The sequence below is a fragment of the Dryobates pubescens genome, chromosome 12, assembly GCF_014839835.1.
Source record: "Dryobates pubescens isolate bDryPub1 chromosome 12, bDryPub1.pri, whole genome shotgun sequence".
NCBI classification, from domain to species: Eukaryota; Metazoa; Chordata; class Aves; order Piciformes; family Picidae; genus Dryobates; species Dryobates pubescens.
In genome coordinates, this window is record NC_071623.1 from 24969145 (window position 1) to 24983537 (window position 14393).

Here is a 14393-nt window from a genome sequence, read left to right on the forward strand (position 1 = left end):
GAGGGAGTTCAGCAGTTTATGAGGTCACCAAAAGACAAATTGTGCCATCATGGTTTATTATTAAAATACCTCAGCAGAGCACAGATGAACAGCTGCAATCAAAACTCAAGAGATGCTGAAGAAGGCAGGAAGAGCACAGGACAAGTGATAAATATCATCCCCACAGAGGTAGTGCCAGTGCTGGTAATAGTCCAACCACAATGGTGTGGATTTGGTACAAATTTTGGAAGCCCTTCTGTCTGTGACATGGTTATGGTTTAGCCATGGCATACTTGGAAGCTGGATGGGGAGCAGGGAGTAAGGTGGCATTAAGGACAAGAGGACAGCACAGGGCAGGGGGGCTTTTTAAGGCAGTGCTGCTACCTGGGGGAACACTCACCCTGTTTGAACATTACAAGCAGGGTTGGTAGGTTGCTGTATTGGAAGAAAAGATGATACTGGAGTTGAATTATGTGTTGTGATCCCAGTTCCTGACAGTGGAAATTGCAACCAGTGCTAAGCTGGGATGCTCCATCAGTCAAAAAAAAGTACTAAATCACAGCTACCTGAGTCATGGCTTGTACTGTAAACAGAACAAGTACTTTATTTATAGAGCCCTGCACAATTGCCCCCCTCTCCTAGGAAGCACAGGATTGCTTGTTTCCCCTGTATAGTCTGTGGGTTACTTGTTCAAAAAAAGCAAAGAATGCCCAAAGTACAATGATTTGGCAGAACTGCAAGCTAAACATGTAGTCTGCAAGCTAAACATGTAGTGGAGTGATACAGGTAGAAGCCTGTCTAAAAGTCAAAAGTGTTTGAAGTGCTTCTGTCTGATGGGTTTGTCTTTCTGTTAGACTAGCCCAGGCAAAACAAACATTACAGTTGTCAAATGAATTCAGTTTAGTCCATCAATCTGCCACTTGAGCATTGATTTATTTAAACAGCAGCAAAAACAGAGCAAAAGTTCAAAGCTTTGCATTTAAACTTCAATAATAATTATAATGAAATGAATGAAAATCGTTTCCAGGGCATGAACCCTGTGTATGTGCAAATAAGAGGCAGAATTAAGTTTTATTTGTACTAAAAAACTCATTTGAAGGTGCTGGGAATCACATGCAAAGTTGTAAGTGATTGATGCAAAGTTGTAAGTGATTTTCAGAACCCTAAATAATGTATTATAATTCTATATAGTGCAAGAGTATTACATTAAGCAACTGCTCTTCTCCTCAGCTCCTTTCCTTCTGAAAAATCAGAGGGGAGCTTGTTCCAATGGACTGTTTATTTCTGTGACATTGAGCAAGTGGTTGCAAAATGGAGTCTCACCTGAAATGAGAATCTGGGTTACCATGAGAATCCTCTTACCTTATTACAACAGAATCTGATTTTTATAAAGCAGATGCATATTTTGAGTGTAAATTTGAAATCTAAGGTTGTACTTTCAATTGTATCCAACTGTCTAGTATTTCTTTTTTTGATAGGAGTTAGTTGGTGGAATCAAACACTCAAATTATATGTTTTTTTTCATTAAAAAATAACTAATTACATGCTCATACATACTGACAGGCTGCATTGCCCAGAACTTTGGACATACGGGCTTCTGTTTTACATTTGGTGTCTTGCTGGAACGAGTTCAGAGAAGGTCAACAAAGCTGGTGAGGGGTTTGGAACACAAACCCTATGAGGAGAGGCTGAGGGAGCTGGGGTTGCTTAGCCTGGAGAGGAGGAGACTCAGGGGTGACTTTATTGCTCTCTACAACTACCTGAAGGGAGGTTGTAGCCAGGTGGATGTTGGTCTCTTCTCCCAGGCAGCCAGCACCAGAACAAGAGGACACAGTCTCAGGCTACGCCAGGGGAGGTTTAGGCTGGATGTTAGGAAAAAGTTCTATACAAGAGAGAGTGATTGCCCATTGGAATGGGCTGCCTGGAGAGGTGGTGGAGTCACCATCATTGGAAGTGTTCAGGAGGAGACTTGATGGGGTGCTTGGTGCCATGGGTTAGTTGTTTAGGTGGGTTGGATTGGTTGATGGGTTGGACGCGATTGAAGGTCTCTTCCAACCTGGTCTATTCTATTCTATTCAATGAGGCTGGTGAGAGGCCTTGAGCACAAGCCCTACGAGGAGAGGCTGAGGGAGCTGGGGTGGTTTAGCCTGGAGAAGAGGAGGCTCAGGGGAGACCTTATTGCTCTCTACAACTACCTGAAGGGTGGTTGTAGCTAGGAGGGGATTGGTCTCTTCTCCCAGGCAATCAGCACCAGAACAAGAGGACAGAGTCTCAAGCTGCACCAGGGGAAGTTTAGGCTCGAGGTGAGGAGAAAGGTCATCACTGAGAAATCTTCACCGAACGAGTTGTTAGCCATTGGAATGTGCTGCCCAGGGAGGTGGTGGAGTCACCATCCATGGAGGTGTTCAAGAGGGGATTGGACGTGGCACTTGGTGCCATGGTTTAGTCATGAGGTCTGTGGTGACAGGTTGGACTCTTCCAACCTTGGTGATTCTGTGAATCCTGTGAGGAGAATTGTGTAACTCAGTCATACATCCATATTTGCTACTTTTCTTTAAATGATGTAGGCTTTTTTTTTTCCCCCCAGCAATGAGGTGGGCCATTAATTGCCTTTTAACGTTGTGCACACAACATTCCAACCACATTAGACTGTGTTAAGATGAATGGAATAGCTTCATGCAGAGATTATGAAGTGTGTTTTTATTCGGACTTGTTTCTCTGTGTGTCAGAAGTCAGATGGGTGACACATGCTCACACGCATGCTTGTGTGCACTGTTTGTCAGGGTAAAAGGCAATCCAGGATATGGGTTTTATTATTTTGTTTTGTTTTATACAATTGTTTGCCATAAGGACTGCTTTTACTGTTTTGCATTTAGAGCCAGATGAAGAGCCACTGGAGTTCTGTGTGAGGTTTCATGTCTTAAGTGAGCAGTGTTGACTCTGAGTCTTCAGCAAAATACCCCTGTGGTTGCTTACTTTTCAGGTGTTTGACTAAATTGAAGTATTATCAATCACCCATTATTTATGTACCGAGTGACTGGGTATGTGCAGGATGGTCCCCTAGAAAGACAAGTACAGCTGAAAACAAGGTGCCAATTTATTCAAATCTCTGTGCAAGTTTGGAGTGTGATACCACTACAAGCAGAGACTTTGTTAACAGAAGCTGTGGATTTGTATTTTGGGCTGCCAGAAAGTGTTTTAACTCAATACTTTTGCAAGTTTATTTTGGACACCTCTGGAAGGCTACTGTTAATAGTTTGCAGGCATTAGAGTATGTTGCTGAAGAATAATGGTAACAAAAGCCTTTCTTTCTCAGTGAGATGACTAGCTTTTAAAGATTTCAGATTAAAATCACTGGAATATAGCAAGAAATTTCATGTGAAATAAAAATCTTGGTGATTAGCAAAGGTATATACATCTGTTTGATGAACCCTGCCTTCTCCCAGTGCATTGTGTGTTGAGTATTTTTAGAACTGACTTTTTCATTGTAAGCTTCCCAGAGCCACTTTACCAGCTCCCTGAGATCACTGTCTTTTGAACAGTAAACTTGTAGTCATTTCCTTTAAACGAATTAGCCTATTATTACATCCATGCAGCCACTGGGCCACCTTAGTTTGTTTTATACACAGGCTGTAGTTTTCTGGAGGTTACGGACAGATGTGCTTCAGGGAGCTGAAGATTTAAGCATGTGCTTTCACAATGCAGTATCTGTTCAGTATAGCAACTTCTTGAAAGTATTCTGTACTTATGTCTTTAAAAGACCCAAACTGTCATGGGTTAAGTGGATCTGTGGATGAATATTCAATGTCATGCTGAAGGCATGACAGCTTCAAAAGGAAAGTGCTGGCTGGGGCAAAGTATCATGGTGTTTGAAGTTCAGATTGTAACAAGAGGCTTCCTGTTTCCAGTTGCTGCTTCCAGTTTCTGGTTTTGGGGTGTTGGTCTTTTCTGCTGGGCTAGCTGTGAGTTATGGGGAAGGGTGCTGGCTTCTGCTGCTGCTTCACCTTTTTTTCTGTGGCTTTCTGTGAAAATGGCTATGGTAATTGTGCATTGTATTATCTCACTGAACTCTTTCTTTCAAGCCAGAGGGGCTTTTTGTGTTACTTTCCCTCCCGTCTGTGTGTGGGGTGGGGCTTTGTGGGAGCAGACTGTGTTAACCCAGGACAGTCTATTTTTGGCAGCCAATGTCAGGCTCAAACCCCAGACAATATCTTTGAGGGGTTTGGATGTCATTTAATTGCAATGTCAGTATCGTACAGAATTGCAGTAATTTTAGTATTCCAAATACTGTTACTTGTCAACTGAGTTTTTTATTAATTGTCAATACTGAAGTTATGAACATTGTTCCTTTCATCAGTGTGTACATTTTTGTTCTACTGCTAAAACCAGCACAACCTCATTGGTCATTTATGTCCTTAGTAAAGAGCCCTTTTCCCCCACTTCAGTCTTAGCAGATACTCAAGTGATCCATGAATCATCCTGTTCCCTGGCTGATGAGCTCCACTTGCTCAACAGCCTTCTGACTTCAATTCATCTGGCTGATGAAATGAGATTGCAATAAAGAGGCTACATCTAAAAAAGTAACAAAATGGACTGTGTTTCTGTTAGTGCTGTAATTCAGTAGAGCTGCTCGAAACAATGAGTTGGAGTCAGATTTGGTTTATGTTGAAAAGCTAAGCATTTCAAAACAATTCAAACCCTCTCCCTACTGCTGCTCAGATAGAAAATGTAACTGTCTCTTCTGTCGCTGCACTCCCCTTCCTGCATCTGCACCCACTAACTTCTGATTTAATGTTGCACCACACACTTCTTCAATGGGTCCTGCACATTTCATACTGGGTATATGGAAGTTAGCATATTATGCTAAAGTTTTCATAATGTCATATGCATCTGAGACCAAAGACAGGAGCTACTTTCAAACTGAAAGTTTTAAGGTGGTGATAATGGAAGCACCATTTAGAAACTGTTCTGTTCTCTGCAATAGACTCTCTCACTCATTCATGAAAACTGCCTTATGCCTAACTAAAGGTTTAGCAGGATGGAGATGCTGGAAGTAAAATTAACATTTTTGCCATCTTTTATTTTTCCCTTCAGTGGGTGAGTTTGTGAGTGATGCCCTTCTGGTACCAGACAAGTGCAAGTTCCTTCACCAGGAAAGGATGGATGTGTGTGAAACTCACCTGCACTGGCATACCGTTGCTAAAGAGGTATGTTCATCTGTCTTAACATTTCCTGCCTTCTTTCTTTAGAGATGTATCAGGCTTCTGAAGGTAAGTTTAAATATAGCAGTGACACAGAAAACAAAGCCAAGCATGTAATGTTTGAGTGAATGGCTTGTTGCCCTACTTTATTAGGTAGGAAATGGGAGTCACTGCTGAGCACATCAGAATCCATTATTGTATACTTAATGTTGACCTTTGAACATTGATCTTGTTTTATAGCAATGGTTTTTGCCTTACATCCACTCACATACCCACCATATTTTATGCCGCCTCCTGCTTCCTGTGTTAGTGCTCCCCTGGAACTAAAGATTGATCACTAGCTTTGCCTTTATCATTGTCCTTGGTGTGGATATTGGTGTGGTAGGTGCTTCAACAGCGGTCAAAGAGGCCTCAAAGAATGCAGTATGTAAAATTCATCATTAAAGGGTAGGAAAGCAGAGAAGGCACAGGATTAGCCAAAGACACTTTGCAGTCAAGCACAGAATTACTACAATTTACTGGTGCTTTACTGAAACAGAAATAAACCTGATGTAATTCCTGGTGCATTTTGAACATTTTTGTCCTTATGTGGAGTGGTTGCAGGCATAAAAACTCAGATGAGTTTCAAGAAGATTTCTGGCTACCTAACTGGTTCAGAACCCCTTAGTTTACTTGTATATTATCCCATCTTCTGCAGATGAAAAATAGAAATAGGCTCAGCAGCTTTCCACATTTTCAGTTCTTGCTTGAAGCAAACTGTTGCCCCTCAAATGGAAGTGTTTAAGGCATCAACCTTCATGTAGACAAACTCAAGTCCATTTTAAGTGCTTACCAACTTGGAATGGCTTAGCCTAGAAGAACATCATCACTGTGCACGATCAGACTCTTCCTTTTTCACCTGTCCTAAATCACTGTATCCCTGAAGTATAATTATGCATGACTGACATATTTCCCAAACAAGGCTAGAATGTACTGTACTGGCAGAAGTGTCAGACCATATCCAGTGTTTCCAGTGTGTCATATATTTTAAATGTCAATCTATTGTGTCATGAACAATAGCATTAATACATCAGGATTAACACATAAAATTACCATTCTGCCTTCAAGTTACCTGTTTCCTAGGCAGTGCCTGTGAGGATTTCAGGTAAGAGGATATGGAGTTGTCTCATATATGGGAGAAGACAAGTCTTTCTATGCTGGGAAAGACTATAGGGGAGGGGAAGGAGAGACTTTGTTGTTTACAAAGGTCATAGAGACACAGGTAGGGAGCTGCAGTGGACGCGTGACCACTCTAAATTGTTTTGAAATGCAGACATCATGCAGCTCACCAGCTTCAACCTCCCACAGCAGTATGCAGCCCTATATGTTTTCTCAAGATCTAGGACATTTTTTCAAACTTCCTCCATGACAATATTGTTGTTTCTTTTCTATTTTCTGTAGTCTTGTAGTGAGAAGAGTATGAATCTGCACGATTATGGCATGCTGCTTCCCTGTGGAATCGACAAGTTTCGTGGTGTGGAGTTCGTTTGCTGCCCCTTAGCAGAGGAAAGTGACAACCTTGATTCAGCTGATGCTGAGGATGATGATTCAGATGTCTGGTGGGGAGGTGCAGATGCAGACTATGCAGATGGAAGGTAAAAGTGACATTCTACCCTTCAACTTGTTATTCACATTGTACTGAAGTTGCCAAAAATCTGTCTAGAACACCTCAGTGTGGAAGAGTTCCTTGTTATGTGAACTTGCACCTACAGTAGTTGAAAAGATCAATGTTCTACTCATTTATTTTTAACTTTCTGCAGGAAAGTTTATTATTAATGTAGTTATTGTGCTTTTGATCCCTTCATCTTTTCTTCAGTGAGGACTTTTGCTGTGTTTATTAAAAAGATGCTTAAATGCATACTTTTGAACAGCTAAATGATAAATACTGTACTCTTAAGATGCATCATGTGCATGTTGGGGTACTGCAGCAGACACTCAACCACTGGCAGTTTTGAAGTATCTTCACTCATAATAGGCATTATCTATGTGCCATTATTATGGTAAGAATGTTTTTCTGCTGACAGTTACTTTCTAAATGTGATCTAAAAGAAAATGTTTTAATATCTAGCCTTGGATAGATTAATTAATACACTGCTGTTAAGGTGGAGTATGGAGACAGTGGGGGATGAGAAAATACCATGCTTGTCTTTACTCTGTGCACACAGGCTAATTTTGAGCCAAATATGGGCTATGACTGTGGTGTAACTGAGTGGTCTGGTACTGTCCAAAGCCTTTTCATATCACTTCTTTGTGTTAGACAGCAGTTGTGAGAAGAGAGTACAAGGTTATATCCTTGCAACTGAATTCAAACAGCTCTAAAATGACATTCTTCATAAAACTAAGATTCAAATTCTGTTCATACTACCTGGACTTCAGCACTTCACACTGTGTTAATGCAGTGTTTCTACTTCTTAGGTAATGATACTGCAACTTTATAAATAATATACCTATCCAAAACTTGGGACAGATTACATGTGATTTCAGGGAGAACCCTGAAAATAAATGGGGTTTGAATGAAGTGCATAACACAGAAAGATAATAGTTCTGCATTGTGTTATGTTTGGACAGAGTCATCTTGGGGGCCTGTGGCCAGTGGTGTTCCCCAGGGATCAGTATTGGGTCCAGTTTTTGTTCAGTGTCTTTATCAACAGCCTGGATGGGGGGATTGAGAGTACCCTCAGCAAGTTCACTGATGATACAAAACTGGGGGTGTTGGCTGACACCCCATCGGGCTGTGCAGCCATCCATCGTGACCTGAACAGGCTGCAGAGCTGGGTGCAGGCAACCTCATGAAGTTTAATAAGGACAAGTGCAGGGTCCTACATCTGTGGAGGAATAACATCACCAGTACAGGTTAGGGGCTGCCCTACTGGAAAGCAGCTCCATGGAGTGCTGCTGGACAGCAAGTTCTTCATGGAACAGCAATGTGCCCTTGTGGCCAAGAGGGCCAATGGTATCCTGGGATGCATCAAGAAGGGTATGTCCAGCAAGTCTAGGGAAGTTCTTCTACCTCTCTGCTCTGCCCTGATGAGACCACACCTGGAATACTGTGTCCAGTTTTGGGCTTCCCAGTTCCAGAAAGACAGAGAACTGCTGGAGAGAATCCAATGGAGAGCCATGAGGATGATTAGGGGATTTGAGCATCTCCCCTGTGAAAGAGACTGAGGTCCCTGGGGCTATTTAGTCTTGAGAAGAGAAGACTGAGAGGGGATCTCATCAATGTGTATAAATATCTGAGGAGTGGGTGTCAAGTGGATGGGGCCAAGCTCTTTTTTTGGGGGGTGCACAGTAATAAGACAAGGACAGACAGGTTCAAACTTGAACATAGAAGATTTCATCTCAACATGAGGAGAAACTTCTTTACAGTGAGGGTGACAGAGCGCTGGAGCAGGCTGCCCAGGGAGGTTGTGGAGTCTCCTTCTCTGGAGATTTTCAAAACCCACCTGGATGCATTCCTGTGCAGAGAACCTTAAGTGATCCTGCTTTGGCAGGGGAGTTCGACACCATGATCTCTGGAGGTCCCTTCCAACCTCTAATGTACTGTGATACTGTGACTTTTTAATCATCCAGATGGAAACAAGTCCAGGAACAGCGCAGAGATGAAGAAGAGATATTAAATGGTTACAATTTGGTGCAAAGAGATAGCATTAAGACAGTGAAAAATTAGAAACCATGTCATTGGGGGCATCTTGAATTGAATGAGAGGGGATCTTACTAATGTTTATAGCTGTCTGAAAGGTTGATGTCAGGAAGGAGGGGCCAGTCTCTCTTCAGTGGTTCCTTGTAATAGGACAAGGGGCAGCAGGTACAAACTGGAGCACAAGAACTTCCACCTCAATATCAGGAAGAACTTCTTTACTGTGACAGTGATGGAGCCCTGGAACAGGCTGCCCAGAGAGGTTGTGGAGTCTCCTCTAGAGACTTTAAAGACCTTCCTGGACCTGTTCCTTTGTGGCATGCCCTAGGAGATCTTGCTTTGGCAGGGCTTTGGACTAGGTATCTCCAGAGGTCCCTTTGAACCATTCTATGATCTAAATTTTTCCTGACAAATCATTAATAAGTGTTGTAGTGAAAGAGATTTTTGTGAGTAGTGGAATACATTTAACTAAACCAAGTATTTCCCTGTTGTGATTTCCAATTTTCTCATAAGCAGGAGTGAATTGTCGGAACTGTCTGATGCCAGAAACCTGCATCAAGCAACATGACACCCTCCAGCTTGACACCTTCAGGCTTTTCTCCACCTTGTACTTCCAACAGCTGTCAGTGTCCCAGTTTATAACCCCTTCAGTGGGATTCATAAACCAGCTTTTGAATCATTGCTGTGTCACTTCTGTGTAGTTCTTGTAGAATTTGAATGGAACGTGTTCTCTTAGAGTAAGACACAAGTGCAGATCTTGTTTTAATTGAGACAAATTTACTTGTATTTGTACATATATAAAGGAAAAACCATACACACAAGCCAGATACACACTCCCTGACTATATATCTTATTATACATGCCTCTATATAACATGCACAGATACAAATACTTTGTTTCATACATTCCATCAGAGATTCCTAAAGTATTTCAAATGCAAGATCTCGCAGGGGTGTGTATAGAGTAGTTCTGTTTCTAAGATGAAACCCATTTATTTCTCCATTTATTCATGTTTCTCACTGAACATTTAATTTACTATTCTAGTCTGTTCTGTTCGTCATAAAGCACTTTAATATCTGAAGAGATGAGTTCAAGAATAACTTCATAAATTTTGTATCCTCTAGGAATAGGAGCTGTAATTGCATGTGAATCCAGTTCTGAAGTTCCAAGCAAATACTGATTATTTCTTGCTTCCCTTTCCACAGAAAGGCATGCAAAAGAAAAATGAAAGGGTCCTATTACAGGGCACTTGTACTTCAACTGCAGATGAAGAGCCAAGCAATTTGTAGCTCTGTTACAATGACTCACTCTTATTTCTTGCTGCCTCTTCAGCTTTCCAACTTCATTTAAACTATGTGTACTGGAGCCAGAAATACTTTCCACAGTATAACTAAGGTTGGAAGAGACCTCAAAGATCATCAAGTCCAACCTGTCTCCACAGACCACATGACTAGACCGTGGCACCAAGTGCCATGTCCAATCTCCTCTTGAACACCTCCAGGGACGGTGACTCCACCACCTCCCTGGGCAGCACATTCCAATGACGAATGACTCGCTCAGTGAAGAACTTTCTCCTCACTTCGAGTCTAAACCTCCCCTGGTGCAGCTTGAGACTGTGTCCCCTTGTTCTGGTGCTGGTTGCCTGGGAGAAGAGACCAACCCCTTCCAACTTTCAGGTAGTTGTAGATGGCAATTAGGTCACCCCTGAGCCTTCTCTTTTCCAGGCTAAACAATCCCAGCTCCCTCAGCCTCGCCTCATAGGGCTTGTGCTCAAGGCCTCTCCCCAGCCTTGTTGCCCTTCTCTGGTCACATTCAAGTGTCTCAATGTCCTTCTTAAACTGAGGGGCCCAGAAATGGACACAGTACTCAAGGTTTTGAAATTTAGTCATATAAAAAAAAACCCCAGAAGTTATTCATTTCTTATGCAGCAGTAGTTGGTAGTTCAAATTTTGCATGTGGGTATTCATACATATATGAGCCTATGTTTGTGTGTATATAAACATATATGTCTTAGTGGATTATGAGATAGGAGGAGAAAGAAGCTGAAAAGTAAGGGGACACTCTCCTAATGCTAAACTCCCAGTATTCTTTGTTAGTGTTTTCCAGTTGATGACTTTTAACACACACACACACACACAGAGGTGTGTTCCAAATGATGAGACACATGCTATGCAGTTCAAGGACAGGCACTTACTCATTCTGGGGAATTCTTCTGTTTGCTTTGGTGGTCATTTTTGTGGCCACTGCTTCCAGTACTGGAAAACATTTTTGTTCATGCAAAGATAAGACAACTAGAAGATACCAGCTGGCCTTCTAGGAGACAGATTTTTTGTGCTGTTACTCTGTGTCACCTTATGGGTAAGATCCTGATTTCTGTGCCTGTCTCAGTGCCCTAGTAAGGACTTGAACTGACACAGGCTCAAGAAATTAAAACATTCAAATTGTTTTATTTACTAATGTGACAGATTCGGGATTGATGGTGTTAAATGCACTAACTGGAGGATGATCTCAGGATTAATAAATCCCATGTAACATCCAAGACAGTCAGAGATGCAAACCTTTGCAATAGCTCTAATATGTAACAGAAATGAGGAAAAAGTTAAGCCCTATGTTGAAGGTGCATTTCTTACCAAGAAGGGTGTCCATGTCTTGGACTGGAAGGAGCACAGCCCATTGACTGCTGTAATATCTGTCTTTCCTTCCCAACTGCTGATGCTGGCTCTGACCACACTGTACTTCTGCTGCTGGCCCACACTGTACCCTCACTGGACCCAGAACTGATGCCAGTACTGGTGCCCTTGTACACCTGCTGGTGCAATGTCCCTGCAAACCAGGAGATGTTCCCCTCATGCATTCTATACCCTAGCCCTGGCCATCCCTGCCTTCTAGGTGATATTTAGCATGACATTTAGCATCCTGAGGAGCAAAACTTAGAGGGTGACTGCTTCATACTCCTATCTGTGTAAAATGACACTGGGAAATGTTGGGCACAAACCCCAGCCCCGTCAGTGCATGGCAACACAGTGACTGCCACATACTTCAGCACATAAGCCTTCAGAAGGTCTGTGGCTGTTTTAAGGTGCCCAAGTCAAAGTCAGAGTGGCATGTTTGAGGTAGAGGTGCTGACCTGAAAAGTAAATTATTATATCTTCATTTCTCAAAGCTCCTGTCATGACAAAGCAGAATCCAACAAATGTAAATGATGTATCTTGAAGTAACTTTATACCTCAAACCATTCAGATCTGAGTTTTAACCTACTTGTGTTTATGATTCTGAATCTTTAGTGGAAGCCACGTTTTGTAAATGTCCTTCTTCAGGCTATGTTGTGTCTTTACTTCTAACAGTTGTCTTTGGAGCACTGCATCTTCTTTGTTTTGTTGTGGGTGTTTTCTCGTGCACAGGAGGAAGCATAGCTCAGCAGCACATTTTATCCTCACCATTGGAGGGCACGTGTAGGCAGTGTGGGCTGTCATGTCACCACAGATGGATGTTTTTCCTACCTAGCATCTGCCCACCATCTGGGTCTGGACGTAAAATGATGTGGCTTGCCTTGTGCTGTGGATTGTTGGCAGTACTTGAAGAAAGGAGGGAGGGCTTATTTTGCTGACAGGTGTGGTATACCCCCTGTTTTGTTCATGAGGTCAAGAGGCAGGATCTACCCATGCTTTTGAAATCATATCACATGATGCTCATACTGCAATAATGTATAACTCTGACTAAGAGGTCATGAGCATTTTTGAGCAGTGATGTTCCTTGCTGTTACCCATGCTTTAATGAAAATTTGCTGTGAAGATTGTGAAGGATAGCCAGACTCAGGTGCTGGCTTTCAATATAGAATATAGCTGCAGAGCTCCCCTTGCATAGCCACAGCTCAGTCAAATGACCTGCAAGCTCAGGTTGTCCTTGAGACTCAGCACAGCCTTGTGGCCCTCCTGCCTGGAAGCTTCACTGACCTTGATGTCCAAGGTTGAACATTTTCAGGACTGATGGCCAAGCTGGAAACTTCCAGGTTTTCTCTGTCTAAATCTGTCTTATACCTCTCTTGATCTTGTGTCACTCCCACACTTTCCTTTCCACCAGAGAAACAGGCTGCTGTCATTTTCCTTCTTTCCCAGCAAGGAAGCCAAAGCAAAATAAGTCTCACTGTTGAGGATTATATAGAAAGCTTTTCTCTAAGACCTATGGCTCAAGAGCAGAAAATGGTACCTTCAGTCAAGTCTTATTTTTCCAGACAACCTGAATACATTTTGAAGGCTCAAAGTAGATTTAATTGCTCATTGTTTTTTCCCCTCACCAGGTGAGGCAGAATTAATGTAATGTTATGTTGCTTTTTGGTTTTGTAACCCTGTACCAAACTGAGCTTCAGCATGAGTGCTCATCTCCCAGGTTGGTTTCTGTCAATGGTATCTGGAAAAAATGACTTTTCCTTTAACTGCCCTCTCCAAATCTAATCCAAGAAATCTTGAAATGCTTTTAAAACTTGACAGTAGTTTTTAATGGGCCTGTTATTCTGACTCAATTCCAGGTGAGACCCTATGCTTTTAATTGTCATTCTTGTTCCAGTGATTGGATAAGAGAAGTCACAAGGGCCTGATAGAACTGCTCTGCTGAGTAATTTGTTACAGATCCTCGCCTGTCATGCAGGAAGCATACATTTCATTTCTTAAGCTTTCTAGCTCTTTTTATGACTTGTGACTTAAGTGGTACAAAGATGTCAACACACATTTTACCAAGTGTCTTCCCTTCAGAAATGTCTGCAAGTTAAGCTCAGCCTCATATTAGGCAAAATGAAAATTTCCCAGAGCACTGTCATTGAATCAGGCTGTCACAAGATGTGTTTAAATTGGCCACAGTCATATGTGCCCTGACCTGGTACAACAACATACCCAAGTGGCATGTCATGCCACTTCTTGATGCAAAGCAGGCAGACAGGCAGCTGGGATGTCTGCTGGTGGTACATGTTCATCAAAACTGCCTAAGTCTAGAAAGCAACATGCGAGCAAGTAAATTTAGTGATACGCAAGAGTCAGTATGAGAATTTTTAAGTCAGATTTGATGGGGTTTAGTCATTTTCATGTTTGGGAAATTTCCTTCATCAGTGAGGGGATAGAGTGTACCCTCAGCATGTTTGCTGGCGATACCAAACTGGGAGGATGAGCTGATATACCAAGAGTGCTGCACAGGCATTCAGTGAGACCTAGACAGACTGGAGAGCTGGGCAAAGAGGAACCTAATGAGGTTTGACAAGATTAAGTGTAGAGTCCTGCACCTGGGGAGTAACAACCCCATGCACTAGCACAGATGTGGGGTTGACCTGCTGGAGGGCAGCTCCGTGGAGGAAGGACCTTGGAGTCCTGGTGGACAATAAGGTATCCATGGGACAGTGATGTGCCCTTGAAGCCAAGAAGGCCAATGGTATCCTGGGGTGCGTTACGAAGAATGTGGCCAGCAGCTAAAAACATGTTCTTGATTTAAAAAAAAAGAGGAGAAGCAACAGAGGATAAATTCTTTATTGGAAACATACTCTCTAACATTTT

At 42.3% G+C, this 14393-nt stretch overlaps 1 protein-coding gene across 3 annotated transcripts in view; it reads left to right on the plus strand.

Annotated features, from left to right (window-relative positions):
• APP (amyloid beta precursor protein) overlaps positions 1-14393 on the plus strand; it is a 212352-nt gene that overhangs the window by 95841 nt on the left and 102118 nt on the right. For all 3 annotated transcript variants that reach the window (XM_054166113.1, XM_054166112.1, XM_054166114.1), the window contains exons 4-5: positions 5074-5186; positions 6621-6814. In XM_054166113.1, coding sequence (XP_054022088.1) covers positions 5074-5186; positions 6621-6814 — 307 coding nt within the window. The remainder of the gene's footprint in view (positions 1-5073; positions 5187-6620; positions 6815-14393) is intronic.